Here is a 19345-nt window from a genome sequence, read left to right as displayed (position 1 = left end):
CTGTTCGTATGTGTGTGTGCCGTTACCCTAATTGGGTGATCCTTAATTATTGACAGTTGTACATCAGTAGAACACCAGACAAAGGAGAAATGTGCCACTTGCACAAGTCTTTAATAAAAAGGTAGAACACCAGTAAAAATCATAGTTACAGTCTTTTCACAGTTTAAACACTACATTTATAAAGAAACACTTAATTCTTAATTAAAAACACTTAATTTAGTCATCTAATTGTTTTTTTTCCTCTCTTAAATTAAAGGCCTTTAAACTAAGCCACACCATAAAAGCGTAAGATTGCAAGCAAAATGATGCATAACTATGTATCCTACCAGTAACATCTACACCAAAGACTATGTTAAATACTTCATAAGTTCTTTTTCTTTGTTTTGGTACCTGTAGAAGATAGATCACAGTGGTTCTGCCCAGTTGGGGCCTCATATGCAAAGTTCTGAATCTGAAATTAGAAAATCAAAGGAATCTACTGCTCTGCCACTAGTTTGTACCCAGAGTTTCCCAGATTAGTAGCTAAAGACTTTTGGCACGTAGCCTTTTTTAAAAAAAGATTAAACACATGGGAAAATGCTGTGCAAAATGCAGCCGTTCTAAAACCACTTTGTTCTTATTCTCTTTCATTTCTACAAATCCTGATTAGCTTATGTTGATCTTAGTGCAACACAGAGGCAGCTTATTAACTACCTACATCATGTAAACAACATAAAACATTACTCTGCCAGTTTCACAAACAAAACATTAAAGCATGTAGTCATTGCACTTCACTTGTTCAAGAAAATCTTAATAAAGAAAACACAGTATAAAAGCATCTAAATAATAAAAGATACAAATATCCCTCAAAAGGTTCAGTCCAAAAACTTAACAGAGAATGGACCTTTTTTCCCCCTCAAACATTTAGTACTGACCTTAAGAAAAAAAAAAAAACAGAATTGGGGAAGTCCCACTCTGACCAAAGTCTTTTAATGCAGAGGATCAGCCAATACTAATCCCATTTAACCGTTCTATGTGTTTAAACAGTGCAACCACACAGAGTATGTAGTACGAGCTGCTAATAAATACTGAAGGAAAATAATTAGATTTTTAAGGTGCACTGTTATCTCACTGGTAATACTGAGTGTTTGTATTATTGTTTTAAATGTTTCCAGATATGTTTTACTATTCTATTATAAAAAAGTTACACACCGATCTTTCTCATTTACCTTCTGAAAACTCTCCTCAGTACTGCAGGCTCTGCAGTAATGTCTGCTAACGGTGCCTTGAGAGCATCAGGTGGCACCGGGGTTAAATGTCTCAGAACTGGATTGGTATTAAATAGCTACTACCCAATCCGTTCAAATATACTGCTCAAAAAATGAAGGGAACACTTTAACAATAAGTGTTGCTTTCTACCTGGACAGGTTGATTTCACAGAAGTGTGGTTGACTTTGAGTTCCATTGTGTTGTTTATCAATTTCACCTGCTGTTGTGCAAATGAAACAGACAACAGGTAGAAATGAGGAGCAATTAGCAAGACAACCCCCTATAAAGGAGTGGTTTTGCAGGTGGTGACCACAGACCTTTTCTCTGTTCTCATCCTTTCTGGCTGATGTTTTTGTCACTTTTTTTATTTTGTTAGTTCTCTCACCATAGAGGTTGCATGAGGCGCTGTCTACAACCCACAGAAGTTGCTCAGGTAGTGCAGCTCATCCAGGATGGCACATCAATGTGAGCTGTGTCAGGAAGGTTTGCTGTCTGTTAGCACAGTGTCCAGAGCATGGAGTAGATACCAGGAGAAATGGAGGGGGTCATAGGAGGGCAACAACCAACAGCAGCACTGCTACCTCCTCCTTTGTGCAAGGAAGAGACATGACATGAGTGTGGAGATGCCGTGGAGAACAGTCTGCTGCCTGGAACATCCTCCAGCATGACCAGTAATGATCAGTAATGGTGTGGGGACGCATTTCTTTACTTTCCATGTGCTAGCCAGAGGTAGCCTGACTGCCGTTAGGTACCGGGAATGAGATCCTCAGACCCATTGTGAGACCATATGCTGGTGCGGTTGGCCCTGGCGTCCTTCTGTTGCAGGACAATGTTAGACCTCATGTGGCTAGAGTGTGTCAGCATTTGCTGCATGATGAAGGCATTGATGCTATGGACTGGCTCGCCCATTCCCCAGACCTGAGTCCAATCCAGCACATCTGTGAGATCATGTTGTAGGGAGGCTTTACAGGCTCGTGGAGGCCACACACACTACTGAGCCTCATTTTGTCTTAAGGAAGTTGGATCTGCATGTCATTTGATTTTCCACTTTGATGTTGAGAATGATTCCAAATCCAGACCCCCATGAGATAATATTTTTTTTATTTACATTGATCATTTTTGTTATTTTGTTCTCAACGGTTTCCTGTATGTAATAAATAAATTTTCAGCCGGAATATTTTATTCATTGAGCTCTAGAATGTGTCATTTTAGTGTTCCCTTTAGTTTTTTGAGCAGTGTATTTTAATATTAAGGCATCCCTAAAATGATTATATTTCTGAATCTGATTTTGTGAAGATTAATACCTCGTAGTTTTTTTCCCTTTCTTGAAATATATAGGCCACAAGAATTCAGAAACTGAAAATTAAATCAAAGTCAGCTTGGACATCTTTAACTGGGTCATTGTTCTTGTATTTCTTTTCCTGTAACTTTTGTCCACAAATAGATTGATTTATTAAGCCTAGGCATGGCACCAGTAGTACTGATTTGATTTGGCACTCAGGCCATGTTTGACTGGTACATGAATTAAAGCAACTTTGTGGTCTTCCTGCAGTAAGGGCTGTGATATCTCCTGGTTGCTGAGGGGCAGTGGTGGAAGCTGCCTCTGTGTCACCTGCTTTACAAAAGGCACAAGGAACCCAACCACCAGGGCGGCGCCCAGAAATAAGCCTAAGGCCCAGGCGTAGGAGGGATCATTGGGTACAGACGGCAGTGTTGGTCTGGGGGTCGGTTTTTCCGCCAGGAGATTCCGTACACTCGCCAGAGAGCCATTGTTGGGCAGCGGCTGAACACCGAGAATGTAACACATGAGAGGGTAGAGGTCAACAGAGCGCATGGCGGTCTTTGTGTAGCCAGTGCGGAACGAGGGTCCACGGGCGACAAACACCGGGTGCATGCTGCGTAAGTGGTTATCATAGCCATGGTTGCCCACTGCGAAAAGGAAATCAACACAATATTCAGCACGGTCTGCATCAATCATACATTACATACTCGCACACACCTTCCACACAGAATTTTACATAGTGATGCTACCAGCTATACAGTCTACGCTTAGGGATAATGACTTCTATTGGAGTATTTAACATCTGTTGCTTTTATGTTTCTTGGCTGCACAGAAAATAAGGATTGCATGTTAATAGATTGATTAATTTATTTAACTAAATATATATAAACAATAGTAGAAACATTTTAGTGCTATATATAACTTTTAAGAACACATTCTTCCACTCTTAGATTGTCTGAAAAACCCTTTAACTAGACATTCAGATGGTTCTTTAAGCTGCTACTAAATCTACTAAAGAACCCTTTTTAAGAGTATGTGTATAAAAGTTAATCTATTATATTCTAAAACAGACACTTTGCAATAAAATGTCCATTACATGGCCTCAAATAGGTTGCATTCAGGGTTTTGTATCAAAAAAATTGTAGGATTTTGGAATAATAAAATTTATGTTGCTCACTCATAAAGGGTTCTGTTCTGTTCTTCACGATTGTCCATCCTTCTTTGGCCTCAATTATAATCGGCATGATCCTGGCGTTGTGTTTGTAGTGAAAATAATCAGGGATGTCTTCTTTCTTGTACACGACCATGTTAGGATTTGCATTCTCCAGTGAATTATAGACCTCCTCGAACTTACCTGCAAAAAAAAGATAATTAGACAAGATTGTAATCTATGATCAATGGTCTGATACTTAATGAAAAATCTCTACATACATTACCTAAAAGCTGTCTTACTTTTACTGCACTATAATGATACATTACTATATTACTGCTGTGGGATCTGCATTGATCTAAATCTTACCCTCTTTAGGCAGAATTCCCACCACTGGGCTCTTGTCTATCCATGTGTAGAGGTCTTGACTCACGTAGGCGTCCAGCTCAATGATCTTGTTGCGTGATAGCTGCGTCATACCGTGGTCACTGGTGACGATGAGATTGATTTTATCATAAAGTCCAGATATCTTCAGCTTCTCTCTGAGGAAACCCAGCTTTCTATCAATGTCCTCGATGACCACATCCATAAGGGGGCTCTCTGGCCCCACATTATGACCAGTCTCGTCAGGCTCCTCCCAGTAAAGAACCCCGAAATCGATGGCCTCTGTTCCCAAGAACCAGCTGATGAGCTTCTCCACCCTCATCTCAAAGGGCATAGAGGCATTGTATGGCACATAATGGGTTGGGTAGATTCCTCTGATAGCCACGTCAGATCCGGGCCACATGGCAGCTCCGCTCCTCCGACCAGCCTTCTGAGTGGTGACCCACAGAGGAACAGCCTCCTCCCACCATCGAGAGTCGTACACCTCTGGACCCTCCATAGAGAAGGAGCGGTTCAGAACTGGGTCATACATTTCATTGGCTACGACGCCGTGGCTCTCTGCGTGCAGTCCTGTTACTAGAGTGTAGTGGTTTGGGAGGGTCTTGGTGATGTAGGTGTTCTCCACCTTCTCCACCTGCACACCTTCCTCCATGAGAGCGTGGAAGTTGGGCGTGGGCACCCTGTCCACATAGTCCCAGCGGAAGCCATCAAAGGACACCAGCAGCAGCTTGCTGTGCTCCTCCTGCCGTGAAAGGAGTGGAAGCAGCAGAGCTAGAAAGCAGCTCAGCAAGCAGGTCCTCTTCATTACAAACACTCGCATGTTACTCTTTGATGGGAGAAGAGACCTACGGGAGAAACAAACATTTATGACATACAGGAACAGCGTTAGTTTCCCTCCTGAACCTCCTTGCATATCAGAAGGACACAAAGAAACACATTGCAGAACAAGATTAAAGAAATGAAAAAAAAAATTAAAGAAAAATGATAAAATGTGCCAAGCAAAAGCAGTCAGCTAAAGCATTCTCACACTATTAAACCACCACCACCATGTTTGTCATGTTCTTATTCTGCTTTTTAGCTAATGTATCAGAACAAAATGCCACAAAATGATTTAAAAAGGCTTGTAAGTAAATAAATTGCACTTGGCAAAGTTAAGGACACAAAGAAACATGTTTTATGTTTCTTAGCAGTGCTTTTCACATTTTATTATTTTTATGATGGTGAATTCATTAATGCTGATCTTAACTGAGTTATGCATTTTGTAATTGTTGTTCATTTTGTAATTTCCTAGGTGTGTGATGCTGACCTTCTTCTCATTCTGCACTGATATATCTCAATATTATGTTTCTTAATCTATTTTAGTGTTTTTAAAATGTTTTATTGTAACAAAGGGTGCTGTTTGTTTAGAACTTTCAGAGTTCAGATTCCACAGCACTGACATGAACGAAGCCTGGATGTGCAGTTTTTGTCCTTCAGTATATTAAATCATAATTTAAAAGCTACTTATTGTTAATGATGGGCACTAAAATAGTATCACAATATTTCAAGTTCTTAAACACTAAAATATTTTATTGATTTTAAAAAAATACTACTGAAACAAAATCAATGTAAAAAAAAATGTATGGCATACATTTTTTTTAAATTCAGTGTAAACAATGTGTAAACTTTTGTCTGTTTTGTAAACTAAAACAAACCACAATAACTTAGCAAATTGAATTAAATAATGCTAAAATAGCAAAGCATAAAAATAATTGGGTTGGGGATTACCACATGCACATAAACTACAAACAAACAATTATACAAAAATACCCTTAAAGCTTCACAATTAATAGCAAAATAGACTGCATTTAATAGACAAAATATTGCTATTATAACGATATGGATTTGTTCAATTGGTACAAATTATTGTGTACATGATATGATGTGGCACACCCTTACTTATAGTTGCATTATAATTTGCCAATACAGTTTAAAGGCAACAGGTGAGACCCATGACAGTTCAAGAAACTCAAGAAACATTTTAATATTTAATTGATACTATGAATAATAAATAACTGAATAATAAACCAGTGATTGTGCTGCTGGTCACAACCTGATGACTGGGCTATTCTCCTTTTAAAATTTATTCTATATGGTATTACATGGGTTCAATTATTGCTACAAAGCAAACAACCTTTTGACAACACACTAAACACTTTTTGTGAAGAGTATAATATGATGCAAGCAACCAGACAATCAATAAGAGGTGGTCATTAATTGCTTAATTTATGCTGTTCTAATGTCAGCACAGATGGAAGATTGAAATGAACAACAGCTCTGGAAAAAAATAAGAGACCACTAAAAAATTGGTTTCTTTGATTGTACCAAATTAAAAACGTCTGGAATATAATCAAGAGGAAAATGGATGATCAAAAGTTATCCAAAAGCATTGTGTAAAACTGGTGGAGGAGAACATGCCAAGATGCATGAAAACTGTGATTATTCTACCAAATATTGATTTCTAAACTTTTAAAACTGAATGAATATGAACTTGTTTTTTTTTTGTTTTTTTTGCATTATTTGAGGTCTGAAAGCTCTGCATCTTTTTTGTTATTTCAGCCATTTCTCATTTTCTGCAAATAAGTGCTATAAATGACAATATTTTTATTTCGAATTTGGGAGAAATGTTGTTCGTTTTACTTAAACATAAACCTATAAATAGCACAATCAGAGAAACTGATTCCAGAGCTGTTTTTTCCAGAGGTCTCGTGCTAATGCACCAGTGTTGCCAGTGCGCGCGCTGTTAACAGGTGCATTTGTTTCTCATGTAAATAGAGTAGCTGTAATAAAGCACTATGACAGTGGTCGTGCAGCAGATACACACACACACACACACACACTGCACACACTGGTAATTGGGGGGAGCAGTGAATTACGTCGTTAAAATGATCTTCATACGAAAAAACGATGACATCATGCAATGCAGCGCAGGTACGCACTTCACCCCCCCTCACAATAGATCTCCCCCAACAGCCCCGCTGCTCGGCTGCTGGAGGGTGCAGTGTGATCAGCCCTCTGTAATAAAGGCTGATCCTGGTCTGGATGGAGTAAAGAACAGGAGGAGGAGGAGGAGGAGCTGATCTTCTGCAGGCTGGGTTCAGATGTATCCGCTGATCTTTACTGTAGAGCTGATCTCCAGAACAGGAGATCAAACACCGAGACCAGAAAACCACAAACTAACAAACACCAGAACCACCAGCAGCAGCTCCTTAATTTACCTACCTTCATACAGCAGCAGCAGCAGCTCCAGCCTGAAGATCACACACAGCTACAGCAGAAACAACCCAGAACCAGAACCACCAGCAGCAGGAGGAGGAGGAGGAGGAGGACACAGGAAGTTCCGCCCCTCCCTCACACACACATTCCCTGATAACTGTAACATATGGAAGCTCATTCTCGCCTCTTACAGGGTCAGTATCAGTATAACAGCATAGCTGTTTAGATTTCACACAAACAGTATGTAATAATACACTTCTTTTACGCTGAACACATTTTTACACCCATACAGAGAAATCTTAACCATCACTGTAAAATAAACCTTTTCTACACATTGATGTGGGCCTAGAATTTTTTCATGTCCGCAGTGTTACCCAGTTAAGTTGAATTATTATTTTAAGTAAATAACACAATTTATGGGATTTCAATTATTCATTTAGCTATTTTCATAAAATCATCACCTGCAGCTGCCCCAGCATTCTGAAATGAGCTTTTAGCCCAAGCCACAGGCTTACAATGCTATAGTGATCAAAGAAATCGCTATTTTTGCACCATTAACCCTTCCATTTTTTTGATCATTTTCATGCAATTTGCACTACTATGCTATCACACTGGATATCTTAAGTTTTACATATAGCACAGTGACCATTCAGGGCTTAAACTGAAGTAGACACTTGTGACAAAACAGTAATTCACTTCCAAGAGGGAATTTTCATTGTTTAGGTTCTATTTGAGAAAATTAAATACAGAGGGGAAAAAAAGCGCCTGTTATATTTGCAGTTTATAATGTGTGTATGGAGGTTGGTGATGAATAGTCAATCATTCTCTACATTTCCTGGTTTATTAGGATCTTGACAAACAAATTACAAAATTTGAAATTACATGAAAGCAGTGAGAAGCTACATAGCATTATATTAGGTGTCCACCAGGCATCTCCAAAGGCTTCAAAACCTCTCCAGAGCGCCCCTAATCTGATACAAAGGTAAATCTGTCTCTATACAACAAAAGTTTAATGTTTTTTTGTTTGTTTGTGATAAAATAAATTAATGTAAGTCCATTTCAGAGTAATATTAATATTTTTTGATGAAATGACACATAAAATCACATGTTTGCGCGCTGAGTGCGCTATGGAGTTTGGAGTTTGGAGAGCGTTTTTTTTTTTGGTGACAGCGCAACACGTGGTGACGGTTTAGCATGCCCCTCCCCCAGCCATTAGGAGACCAATCACGGCATATTACGTATCAGTGCTTTCGTCTAAGGGTGGACTATTGGTTGAAATAAGTGTCAATCACTTTTGTGACGCTGGAGAAAGGCTATGACCTGATTTGATTTGACACCTCTCAACACCAACGTATTCCAGCGCTCACGCCATTGGTTCAAAAGACGATCACTCAAGAAAAGTAGTGGATTGTAGACAAATAAAAAACACAGAATCTAGAAGAGGACATCCTTAGCTTTGGATTCACGTACAACTTTACGTGAAAACATTACATTGCGTGGTCGCTAGCTTGAGAATATTACCTTGCGGTTGCGCTAAAACTAAACGCATGTTTGTGAGGAGGAGTGAGCAGGCGAATAAAGGACTTTATGGATATTTTATCTGCGGTTCAGAGCTGTATTGTGGATGCTGTGATAGTAAGTGAAGTTTCTATAATCTAATATGATGTTATTTTACATACTAATAATATTTTATAAGGCTATTTTATTGGGGAGGCGTGTTCCCCATGTAAACAATGTGAAAAAACAGGCTGTTTTCAGTTGGAGATTTCTGGCGACTGGTTTCATGTAGATGGCTGAAAGTGTGCATGCAGGTAGTTAAATTAGTACTAAAGAATATGAGTCGGTTAGTTGGTCTGTGTGTTTATATTTTTTGACGCTTTTAAGCATTCTAATTGACATAGTCAGAAGGCGCTTCTGCAGTAAGAGGTAGAATTCAGGGGGCTCTATGGCATCACATCAATGTCAAAAGTCAGTGTTTTTACATTTTGTGTGTGTAAATTTACTTTTCGTGAGCACAAATGTGAAACTCACCAGCTAAAAAAAAGGGAATCGTGTTGGCTGAACAAAATATCGCTCTCGAGATTCATTTTTCTCCCTTTCGGCTAGTTTTTTCTCTCAAATTCACAGTTGTCCACAGTTGCTCGATACTAAGTCCTACACTCATAGTTGTTTTGCCATTTGCTTCAAACGTGTGACAGACAGATATTTGGGCTAGTTTAAGCTTTTAAAGGGCGGGATTAAGACTGAGTTTGGGCTGGATTTTTTTGTTGGACCTGGCAACCCTGAGGAGGGCGAGACGAATGGACAGCAGGAAAGTTAGCTAGCTATGCTAAAATCCAAACAACCCGCTCTCCGGTGCTGTTTGCAATTTGTACCCCCATCCTACCTATTAGTTTGTGAGAGTGAGTCGACTTCTCATGACATAATTTCAGGATGGGGACGCTTGGAGTCTGGGGATGAACGGAGGTGGGCTATTTCTCCCTTAATCTCTTAACACTGTTGTGAAATTTTATTTTTTGTTCTACAAATATAGATTGTTATGTTCCAGAAAAATAATAATTGAATTACATTTTTTTTCCAGTTGCTAATACACAGTTTTGTACACTAGGCTGGTTTTATCAAAATATTTGACACAATTGACAAAACCACACACACAAACAGCAAAATACCTCATTTATACTGCAAAATGAAGCATTGCAACCAAAACTACACAGATAGCTTTACCAAAATCTAACTTTTGCACCAAATAGCACACACTTCATTCAGTGACCTTCAGTATTTTAGTAACCATAATACTAAAATAGTTTAAATTGTAGAAAAATCTTCAGATACATGCACAGAAATATTTGCAGATAGTACACATACATGCAGATACATGCACATGCACCAGTCCCTCCAATTTTAATGATGATGCCCTTTTAAACTGAGAAATGAGAAGCTGATGTGATTGAGTATATAATTAAAGCCTACTTGGTCTCCACCACATTTTAAACAACAGAGAAGAAGAGGAGGACATAACAAAATAGCCAATGCGACACAATTTCAATACCAAATTTTAATTAAAACAAAGGAAATACTTGACTCATCAGTATGCAAACTTAAACAGTGAATGCATTTCAGCTGATATCGGATAATCTATACTGCATCGAGTGACATTTACATCACATGTTTCAGTTTTCTGCAACATACCTCCTGCACAAAGTTGTTCCACCAGCAGCTTCCCTTCTGATTTCACTAAAGTAAGTTGTATTAATGTTTAACCTAAAGATAACAAAACAACCTAACCATGTACTGAATAATAGCTACAAGCAGTGTTGTTTTCTCAACCTATTGGCATACATAAAATCACTACTTAAATTATTACTGGATGTCTTCACTTGAATCATTTTTTGCTATGATAAATATTTTTTTATATATTACCTTTATATCTACACAACAACAAAAATGAATAAAACAATTTAAAAGTTGACAAAAGTTGACAAAAAAAGACATTGATCTGGATGCCATGTAAAAGTAATGAAGTTGCCTCTTGACACTTGTCAGCAAAGCTGCTGGTGGTCAGATGCATGCCTTCACACCTTTTCTGCTCCTCCTCTATAGGCCTGAGTTAGTACTTAGTTAGAAAGCTATAAAGTTAAATGTGGCATCTGAATAAATCAGCAATATTATAAGGCCACAACACTTCTCCAGTAAATTGTTTAACCTTGTACCTATTTACCATGTACTTGCTTCTCATTCTGTTTTTACACCAGTAGAACACCAGACAAATGAAGATGTGCAATTGCACATTCAAGTCTTTACTTAAAATCTAGAACATGAGACACAAGTTAAATAATAGTTTTAGTCTTTTCACACTTTAAGCACTACATTATAATTAAGATAAACATTTTTTTTCTTTTAAATTAAAAGGCATTTTTAGCCACACCATAAAAGCGTAAGATTGCAAGCAAAATGATGCATAACTATGTATCCTACCAGTAACATCTACACCAAAGACTATGTTAAATACTTCATAAGTTCTTTTTCTTTGTTTTGGTACCTGTAGAAGATAGATCACAGTGGTTCTGCCCAGTTGGGGCCTCATATGCAAAGTTCTGAATCTGAAATTAGAAAATCAAAGGAATCTACTGCTCTGCCACTAGTTTGTACCCAGAGTTTCCCAGATTAGTAGCTAAAGACTTTTGGCACGTAGCCTTTTTTAAAAAAAGATTAAACACATGGGAAAATGCTGTGCAAAATGCAGCCGTTCTAAAACCACTTTGTTCTCCTTATTCTCTTTCATTTCTACAAATCCTGATTAGCTTACGTTGATCTTAGTGCAACACAGAGGCAGCTTATTAACTACCTACATCATGTAAACAACATAAAACATTACTCTGCCAGTTTCACAAACAAAACATTAAAGCATGTAGTCATTGCACTTCACTTGTTCAAGAAAATCTTAATAAAGAAAACACAGTATAAAAGCATCTAATTAATAAAAGATACAAATATCCCTCAAAAGGTTCAGTCCAAAAACTTAACAGAGAATGGATATTTTTTAAACATTCATTAATGACTTAAATTAGACAAACACTGCCTTTCTATAAAAAAAAAGAAAGAAAGAAATTACATTTCTAAAATCGTAAAGGTTAGGACTATGCGGTGTTTTCCCTTTTTTGAACTACGACCCCAAATCAGAAAAGCTGAGTCTTTTTTTAATGCAGTGTTTCTTACAATAACTTTAAATGTATTTAATTTCAGACAGTAAGAATGTAAGCTATTTTATGTTTTTTCTGCTGACCTTCATTTCATTTGTTAATATACATCTATTCCTGCATTTCATTTATTTTACATACATGCCTTTGTAGTGTGTGCAGTATGTGTTTTTGCATTGTGTTGTTGAAAATTGCATGGACCTGAACTAAAAAGATGTTGTCTTGAAGGCAGCATATGTTACTTCAAGATCTCTAAGTACATTTCTACTTTAATGCTGCATCACAGAAGTGCACTGACACACCCTCGTACCATGACAGACGCAGGTCAGGGTGGTCTTTATAATCTTTGATGCAGAGAACATAGCATCCATTTCTTCCAAAAAAGATCTGGAATACCAATTTGATATTATACTACAATACATGTTTACACTGTCTGATGGTCCATTTCAGATGCCTCTGAGCCCAAAGGAGTTGACTCCCTCTCTGTAGTATTAAGCAGTATTTACACATATTATTGTTCTTAATGCAATTCTGCAATTCCGAGGGCTTGGAGATCACGAGTGTTAAGCTTAGGCTTGTGCTCCTGCCCTTTAAGCACTAAAATTCTTCCAGATTGCTTAAATGTTTAATGATATTATGCACATTAGAGGGAGAAATAAGCTTATCCCTTCCAGGCTTTCTTTAAGGACATTGTTTTTAAACAAATCACTATTATAATCAACATTATAATCAATGTTGACATGATTATTTTGAAAGCCATCATCATGTTCCAACTTTTTTGGGATGTGTTGTAGGCCTGAAATGCAGGAATAGATGTACTACACAAAATATCTTGAGATCATAATGTCCACAATCAAAACCAAAGTAAGTGAGAAACACTGTACTTACTTTTTATTTGCGCTTTACATGCTATCTCAACCTATCTTAACCTTTTTCTGATTTGGGGTTGTATATAGGCCACAGGAATTCAGAAAATGCAGTCAGTCAGGAAAGCTATAAATCTAATGCTTGTTCTGTATTGCCTGTATTTTCTCTCTTCATATTGCTTGATTTGTTATGCCTTGGCATGGCATCAGCGGTGGTGATTTAATTTGGCAGTTTTGCCCTATTTAACTGGTACATGAATTAAAGCAACCTTGCCTTTAATTTAAATTTGGATCATAGGGATCAGATGTTAAATAGAATCAACTGGATTTGGAAACAGGTTCTGAAGCACCAGAGAGAGACAGGATCAATGCTACATGCTTCAAGAGCTTCACCTTAAGAAACGTTAAAAGAGTAGTACTGCAAGCTTCAATTCAGACATATCAAAATAAACAATCAGAATCAAAGATGTGGTAATGTCATTAAAGGTGTATATTTTTCCTGCAGTAAGGGCTGTGATATCTCCTGGTTGCTGAGGGGCAGTGGTGGAAGCTGCCTCTGCGTCACCTGCTTTATAAAGGGCACGAGGAACCCGACCACCAGGGCGGCGCCCAGGAGTGAGCCAACGACCCAGGCGTAGGAGGGTTCATTGGGTACAGACGGCAGTGTTGGTCTGGGGGTCGGTTTTTCCACCAGGAGATCCTGTACACTCGCCAGAGAGCCATTGTTGGGCAGCGGCTGAACACCGAGAATGTAACACATGAGAGGGTAGAGGTCAACAGAGCGCATGGCCGTCTTGTTATAGCCAGTGCGGAACGAGGGTCCACGGGCGACAAACACCGGGTGCATGCTGCGTAAGTGGTTATCATAGCCATGGTTTCCCACTGCGAAGAAGAAAATAAACACAATATCCAGCATCAACCAAACATAGGATAGATAACAGTTTTTAGTCTACATTTTTGTATAACGGTTTACTTTATTATAATCCCTGTTTGCATTGTGATTTGAATGACATGCTAAGTTTTATAGAGGAAATTCACTTGATTTATAGTGTAGTATAACACATACTACACTATAAATCAAGTGAATTTCCTCTATAAAACTTAGCATGTCATTCAAATCACAATGCAAACAGGGATGATAATGTAAATGAGGCCAACAGAAAAGTCAAGATAAGTCATATGTTTCAAATCCAGCCACAAAATACCTTATGTAACCATTTGTGATTTCACTTACTGAAATATAATATCTAAATACTATCTAGTAATTAATAACAAGTTTCTGCCTTAAATAAGAAATATCATCTAACACTCCATATCCAGGGGTTATACATATTTCGGTTGCAAACAAAAATATTTGGCCAATCTAAGGCTGGGAAAATAAATAAACAAAATGTCATTACATTATTTAACCTTAAATATTAATAACCTTATGAGAGCCTTACAATTGCTGTAGGTTGTAGGTGCTGTATAAGTTGAAGTGTGGATTGTTTTTAAACAATGTTTTTTAATTTATTCATTTTTATTTATTTCTACAGTGGATTTTTTTTTTCCTGTTTACACATATTCTGGTTGCTTAGTTTAATAATGTATTTGCATTTGTTAATTGCGAAATTAGGTCTTTCTTGTATTGTAAATAATAAGCTGTGAAATTCTTAAAGGCTATACTGCATAATTAATTAAGACTGTATGTTTTTTGTTTTTTTTATAGGAAAGCTGTATAAATCTGGCCCCAATGCATTGGTATAATCCCTTTAGCTAAACAAGCTGGTTAATTTTTCTCCCTACAGAAAAACATAGCCATGGTTCTAAGCATTCTTCACAATTGTACAATACAACATTTCTAAATAGTATTTAAAATGTTTATAAAAAAGGAGGAAGATTGGGAGGAGGCGCAAAGTTGTTCAACACGCAGCGAGAGAGGAATTAAGAATTTAAATAGGGCAGAGAGTGGCAGAGTAAGGGCGTGGATCAATCTCCCAAAATTAAGTTATATTAATAACTTCACTATGTGCTCACCTGGAGATGTTCTGCGTGTATAAAAAGTGTAATAATACAGTACACAACACAGTCATATTTAAATTGAATGGATCATACTGAATTGCTGTACTGAACATATTGGCAAAAGCACACCAGGAACTATAATGGAAGTAAAAGGAACTTTTGTCATTTGAAGTCTGGTACTCACACATAAAGGGTTCTGTTCTGTTCTTCACGATTGTCCATCCTTCTTTGGCCTCAATTATAATCGGCATGATCCTGGCGTTGTGTTTGTAGTGAAAATAATCAGGGATGTCTTCTTTCTTGTACACAACCATGTTAGGATTTGCATTCTCCAGTGAATTATAGACCTCCTCGAACTTACCTGCAAAAAAAAGATAATTAGACAAGATTGTAATCTATGATCAATGGTCTGATACTTAATGAAAAATCTCTACATACATTACCTAAAAGCTGTCTTACTTTTACTGCACTATAATGATACATTACTATATTACTGCTGTGGGATCTGCATTGATCTAAATCTTACCCTCTTTAGGCAGAATTCCCACCACTGGGCTCTTGTCTATCCATGTGTAGAGGTCTTGACTCACGTAGGCGTCCAGCTCAATGATCTTGTTGCGTGATAGCTGCGTCATACCGTGGTCACTGGTGACGATGAGATTGATTTTATCATAAAGTCCAGATATCTTCAGCTTCTCTCTGAGGAAACCCAGCTTTCTATCAATGTCCTCGATGACCACATCCATAAGGGGGCTCTCTGGCCCCACATTATGACCAGTCTCGTCAGGCTCCTCCCAGTAAAGAACCCCGAAATCGATGGCCTCTGTTCCCAAGAACCAGCTGATGAGCTTCTCCACCCTCATCTCAAAGGGCATAGAGGCATTGTATGGCACATAATGGGTTGGGTAGATTCCTCTGATAGCCACGTCAGATCCGGGCCACATGGCAGCTCCGCTCCTCCGACCAGCCTTCTGAGTGGTGACCCACAGAGGAACAGCCTCCTCCCACCATCGAGAGTCGTACACCTCTGGACCCTCCATAGAGAAGGAGCGGTTCAGAACTGGGTCATACATTTCATTGGCTACGACGCCGTGGCTCTCTGCGTGCAGTCCTGTTACTAGAGTGTAGTGGTTTGGGAGGGTCTTGGTGATGTAGGTGTTCTCCACCTTCTCCACCTGCACACCTTCCTCCATGAGAGCGTGGAAGTTGGGCGTGGGCACCCTGTCCACATAGTCCCAGCGGAAGCCATCAAAGGACACCAGCAGCAGCTTGCTGTGCTCCTCCTGCCGTGAAAGGAGTGGAAGCAGCAGAGCTAGAAAGCAGCTCAGCAAGCAGGTCCTCTTCATTACAAACACTCGCATGTTACTCTTTGATGGGAGAAGAGACCTACAGGGGAAAAATAAAGAGATATTTGTTAACAAAACACAATGCGCTGGGGTTCAAACACACTGTCTAGACCTGTCCAGAGTCCTTAAATAAGATTTTTCAGAGATTCTTCGTGATGCTGATGGTATATATAACTGGATGTTGGGATGTTTGGTGGGTTAAATGCTAATTCTCTCTATGAATATGGATACTTTTAAAATTAGCACGATGTATCACAAAACTACAGTAGGAATTAAAATTACTTTTTGTTTACTACAAAAAACTCGCTGTTTGACCTTGAAGGAATGTGCTAATGATTAAATGGTTCTTTACAAATATATGTGTATACAGCTCTGGAAAAAAAAAATAAGAGACCACTTAAAATTGATGAGTTTTTTGTTTTTACCAAATTGAAAACCTCTGGAATTTAATCAAAAGGAATGAATTTTTGCATCAGAAGTGGCATAAAGTTATCCAAAAGCAATGTGTAAGACTGGTTGAGGAGAACATGCCAAAATGCATGAAAACATAAAACTTTATAATATGAACCTGTTTTCTTTGCATTATTTGAGCTCTGCAATTTTTTTGTTATTTCAGCCATTTTTCATTTTCTGCAAATAAATGCTCTAAATGACCATATATTTATTTGGAATTTGGGAGAAATGTTGTCTGTAGATTATAAAATAAAACAACAATGTTTATTTTACTCAAACATAAACCCATCAATAGAAAAACCAGAAAAAATGATGCAGAAATTAAAGTGGTCTCTTAATTTTTATCAGAGCTGTATACCATGTTTAGTATCTTTTTGCCAATAGTAATTATGTGCTATATGTGTGTAAAGTAGGGTGTAAATCATAAGCAATAAAAGCATCATAATAATTTTAGGGCCATATGGGCCAATAGAGTACAAACAGCTTTTTTGCTGTTTGTAGCAAAAATCTCACACTGTTTTCATTGCCCATTTAATATCTACTAGAGACAGATTACATTTGTTTAGTATCATTTATTTGTTATATGTGTTTACTACATGTAATGTCACCAAAGCGCCATGTTTAAGGTATAGTTGTTATGAGCAGTGCAGCAGAAGTGCTAGAAACTTGCTTTTACATACCTTTGGAAACTGGCAAAATACCCTTAAATGTAATACTGCCAAATAAAATTTAACACTCATTTTGTATTGCAAGTAGTGTATTCTTATATATAACATTATTTTTTTATTTAATGCAAAGAATACCGGTATTGTAAAAAATACCCTGAAATATTGAAATATAATTTTATGACCATATCGTCCACCGTCAGTGTAAGGTCCCACCCGAAATGCCACCTTGCATTCTCCCAGTGCTCCCACTGCGTGGGCTGTTAACATGTGCAGCAGCAGCAGAGACACACACACTGGTAATTGGGGGGAGCAGTGAATTACGTCGTTAAAATGATCTTCATACGAAAAAACGATGACATCATGCAATGCAGCGCAGGTACGCACTTCACCCCCCTCACAATAGATCTCCCCCAACAGCCCCGCTGCTCGGCTGCTGGAGGGTGCAGTGTGATCAGCCCTCTGTAATAAAGGCTGATCCTGGTCTGGATGGAGTAAAGAACAGGAGGAGGAGGAGGAGGAGCTGATCTTCTGCAGGCTGCGTTCAGATGTATCCGCTGATCTTTACTGTAGAGCTGATCTCCAGAACAGGAGATCAAACACCGAGACCAGAAAACCACAAATTAACAAACACCAGAACCACCAGCAGCAGCTCCTTAATTTACCTACCTTCATACAGCAGCAGCAGCAGCTCCAGCCTGAAGATCACACACAGCTACAGCAGAAACAACCCAGAACCAGAACCACCAGCAGCAGGAGGAGGAGGAGGAGGAGGACACAGGAAGTTCCGCCCCTCCTTATCTAACGTTCACAAAAACAGCACAATAAAATACATAAACAACATATTTAAAATTAAACGAGGACAAAATAGCAGTGTAGAGTCATAACGGCCCTCTGATAGACTACTGCTATAAAAACATACTGAATAAACTCCCAGAAAACACCCAGCCTAGATAATAACGGTATGTCATAAAAAAATTATAAATTATATTTTTGTATCAGAATTTGGGTTAGCGATAAATTTGACACGAAACTACAAAAAAACTACAAATATATATAGTAGATTTTATATTAATATATAAAATATATAAATATAAAATAATAAAATAAATAAATATATATATTTTTACAGTGCTGGTCAAGAAACGCAAATTAAGCAATACCTGCCTGAGAAACACTACAAATTAATAAATATAATGAATAAATAAATCTGAAGCGTCCATATTTCCACATATAGGCTAAAAAGCACTGTTGTTTTGCTAAAGAATAAGATATCATTTATGATATATATTATTTACATTCAAGAAGGTAAAACAGATTACTTAAATTTAAAAACAAATTAACTAATAAATGAATACACTTGAACTATAATTTTATTAGATTATTTTTTTCTGTTAGTCGACGTACAGTACTGCTGACCTGAACTGGGTTAAATTAGACACGGTGCTGTGCTACTGACAGCCGCCACTAGGGGTCAGAACAACATCAAAAACAATGTAAATGTCTCTGAACCAAAGACAAGTGTATTTAGTCTTGAATGTCCCAGGGGCGTGAGTTTGTGCGCGTGCGTGCGTTTATGTGTGTGTGTATGTGTTTCTTTTTACCTCCTTTAAGAATAACAGGTTACAATACTTAAATAAAAACAAAAATATATCAGTAGTAACAAAGGATATGTCCAGTGTCTTAAAAAATCTTTTTTTCATTTATTTTACTGTTTATACCTATTTTGATGAAAGTATATTTGTGTAAAATCTTTTTATTAGTATTTAAACTATTATTTGAAGTTGACTGGATGGGCTTCATAATATGCCATCCATATTTTATACGTTTCTGCTGTATTTTGTTATTGCAGTAATAAAGTTGGTGTGTGTGTGTGTGTGTGTGTGTCTGTAGTTCTGGCCGCAAACTCCACACATTTGATCAGATTCTTTACGGTATCCCAGGGCAACCGCCTCGTGACGCGGCTCCGTCTGCTCCTCCTCCGATGGCCTCCTCATT

At 37.9% G+C, this 19345-nt stretch overlaps 2 protein-coding genes across 3 annotated transcripts; both read right to left on the bottom strand.

Annotated features, from left to right (window-relative positions):
- Positions 1 to 92: 92 nt before the first annotated feature.
- On the bottom strand, positions 93 to 18103 carry LOC103037326 (ectonucleotide pyrophosphatase/phosphodiesterase family member 5-like). 2 transcript variants are annotated; one of them, XM_049482518.1, is made up of 4 exons: positions 18017 to 18103; positions 4050 to 4909; positions 3708 to 3884; positions 93 to 3177 (listed from the first exon to the last, which is right to left on the bottom strand). In XM_049482518.1, exons 2-4 carry the CDS (start codon positions 4882 to 4884, stop codon positions 2708 to 2710), a joined length of 1482 nt encoding a protein of 493 aa, XP_049338475.1. In that variant the 5' UTR covers positions 4885 to 4909; positions 18017 to 18103; the 3' UTR covers positions 93 to 2707. The 2 variants fall into 2 exon arrangements, with proteins under 2 accessions (XP_049338475.1, XP_022519393.2); XM_022663672.2 differs by lacking the exon at positions 18017 to 18103 and adding an exon at positions 7326 to 7428.
- LOC111189957 (ectonucleotide pyrophosphatase/phosphodiesterase family member 5-like) lies at positions 10360 to 18103 on the bottom strand. The gene is made up of 4 exons (XM_022663682.2): positions 18017 to 18103; positions 15410 to 16269; positions 15068 to 15244; positions 10360 to 13764 (listed from the first exon to the last, which is right to left on the bottom strand). Exons 2-4 carry the CDS (start codon positions 16242 to 16244, stop codon positions 13343 to 13345), a joined length of 1434 nt encoding a protein of 477 aa, XP_022519403.2. The 5' UTR covers positions 16245 to 16269; positions 18017 to 18103; the 3' UTR covers positions 10360 to 13342.
- Positions 18104 to 19345: the final 1242 nt, after the last annotated feature.

Source organism: Astyanax mexicanus, chromosome 1 (genome assembly GCF_023375975.1).
Source record: "Astyanax mexicanus isolate ESR-SI-001 chromosome 1, AstMex3_surface, whole genome shotgun sequence".
NCBI classification, from domain to species: Eukaryota; Metazoa; Chordata; class Actinopteri; order Characiformes; family Acestrorhamphidae; genus Astyanax; species Astyanax mexicanus.
The sequence above is the reverse complement of the archived record's forward strand: the minus strand, read 5'-3'. Positions and strand labels throughout refer to the sequence as shown.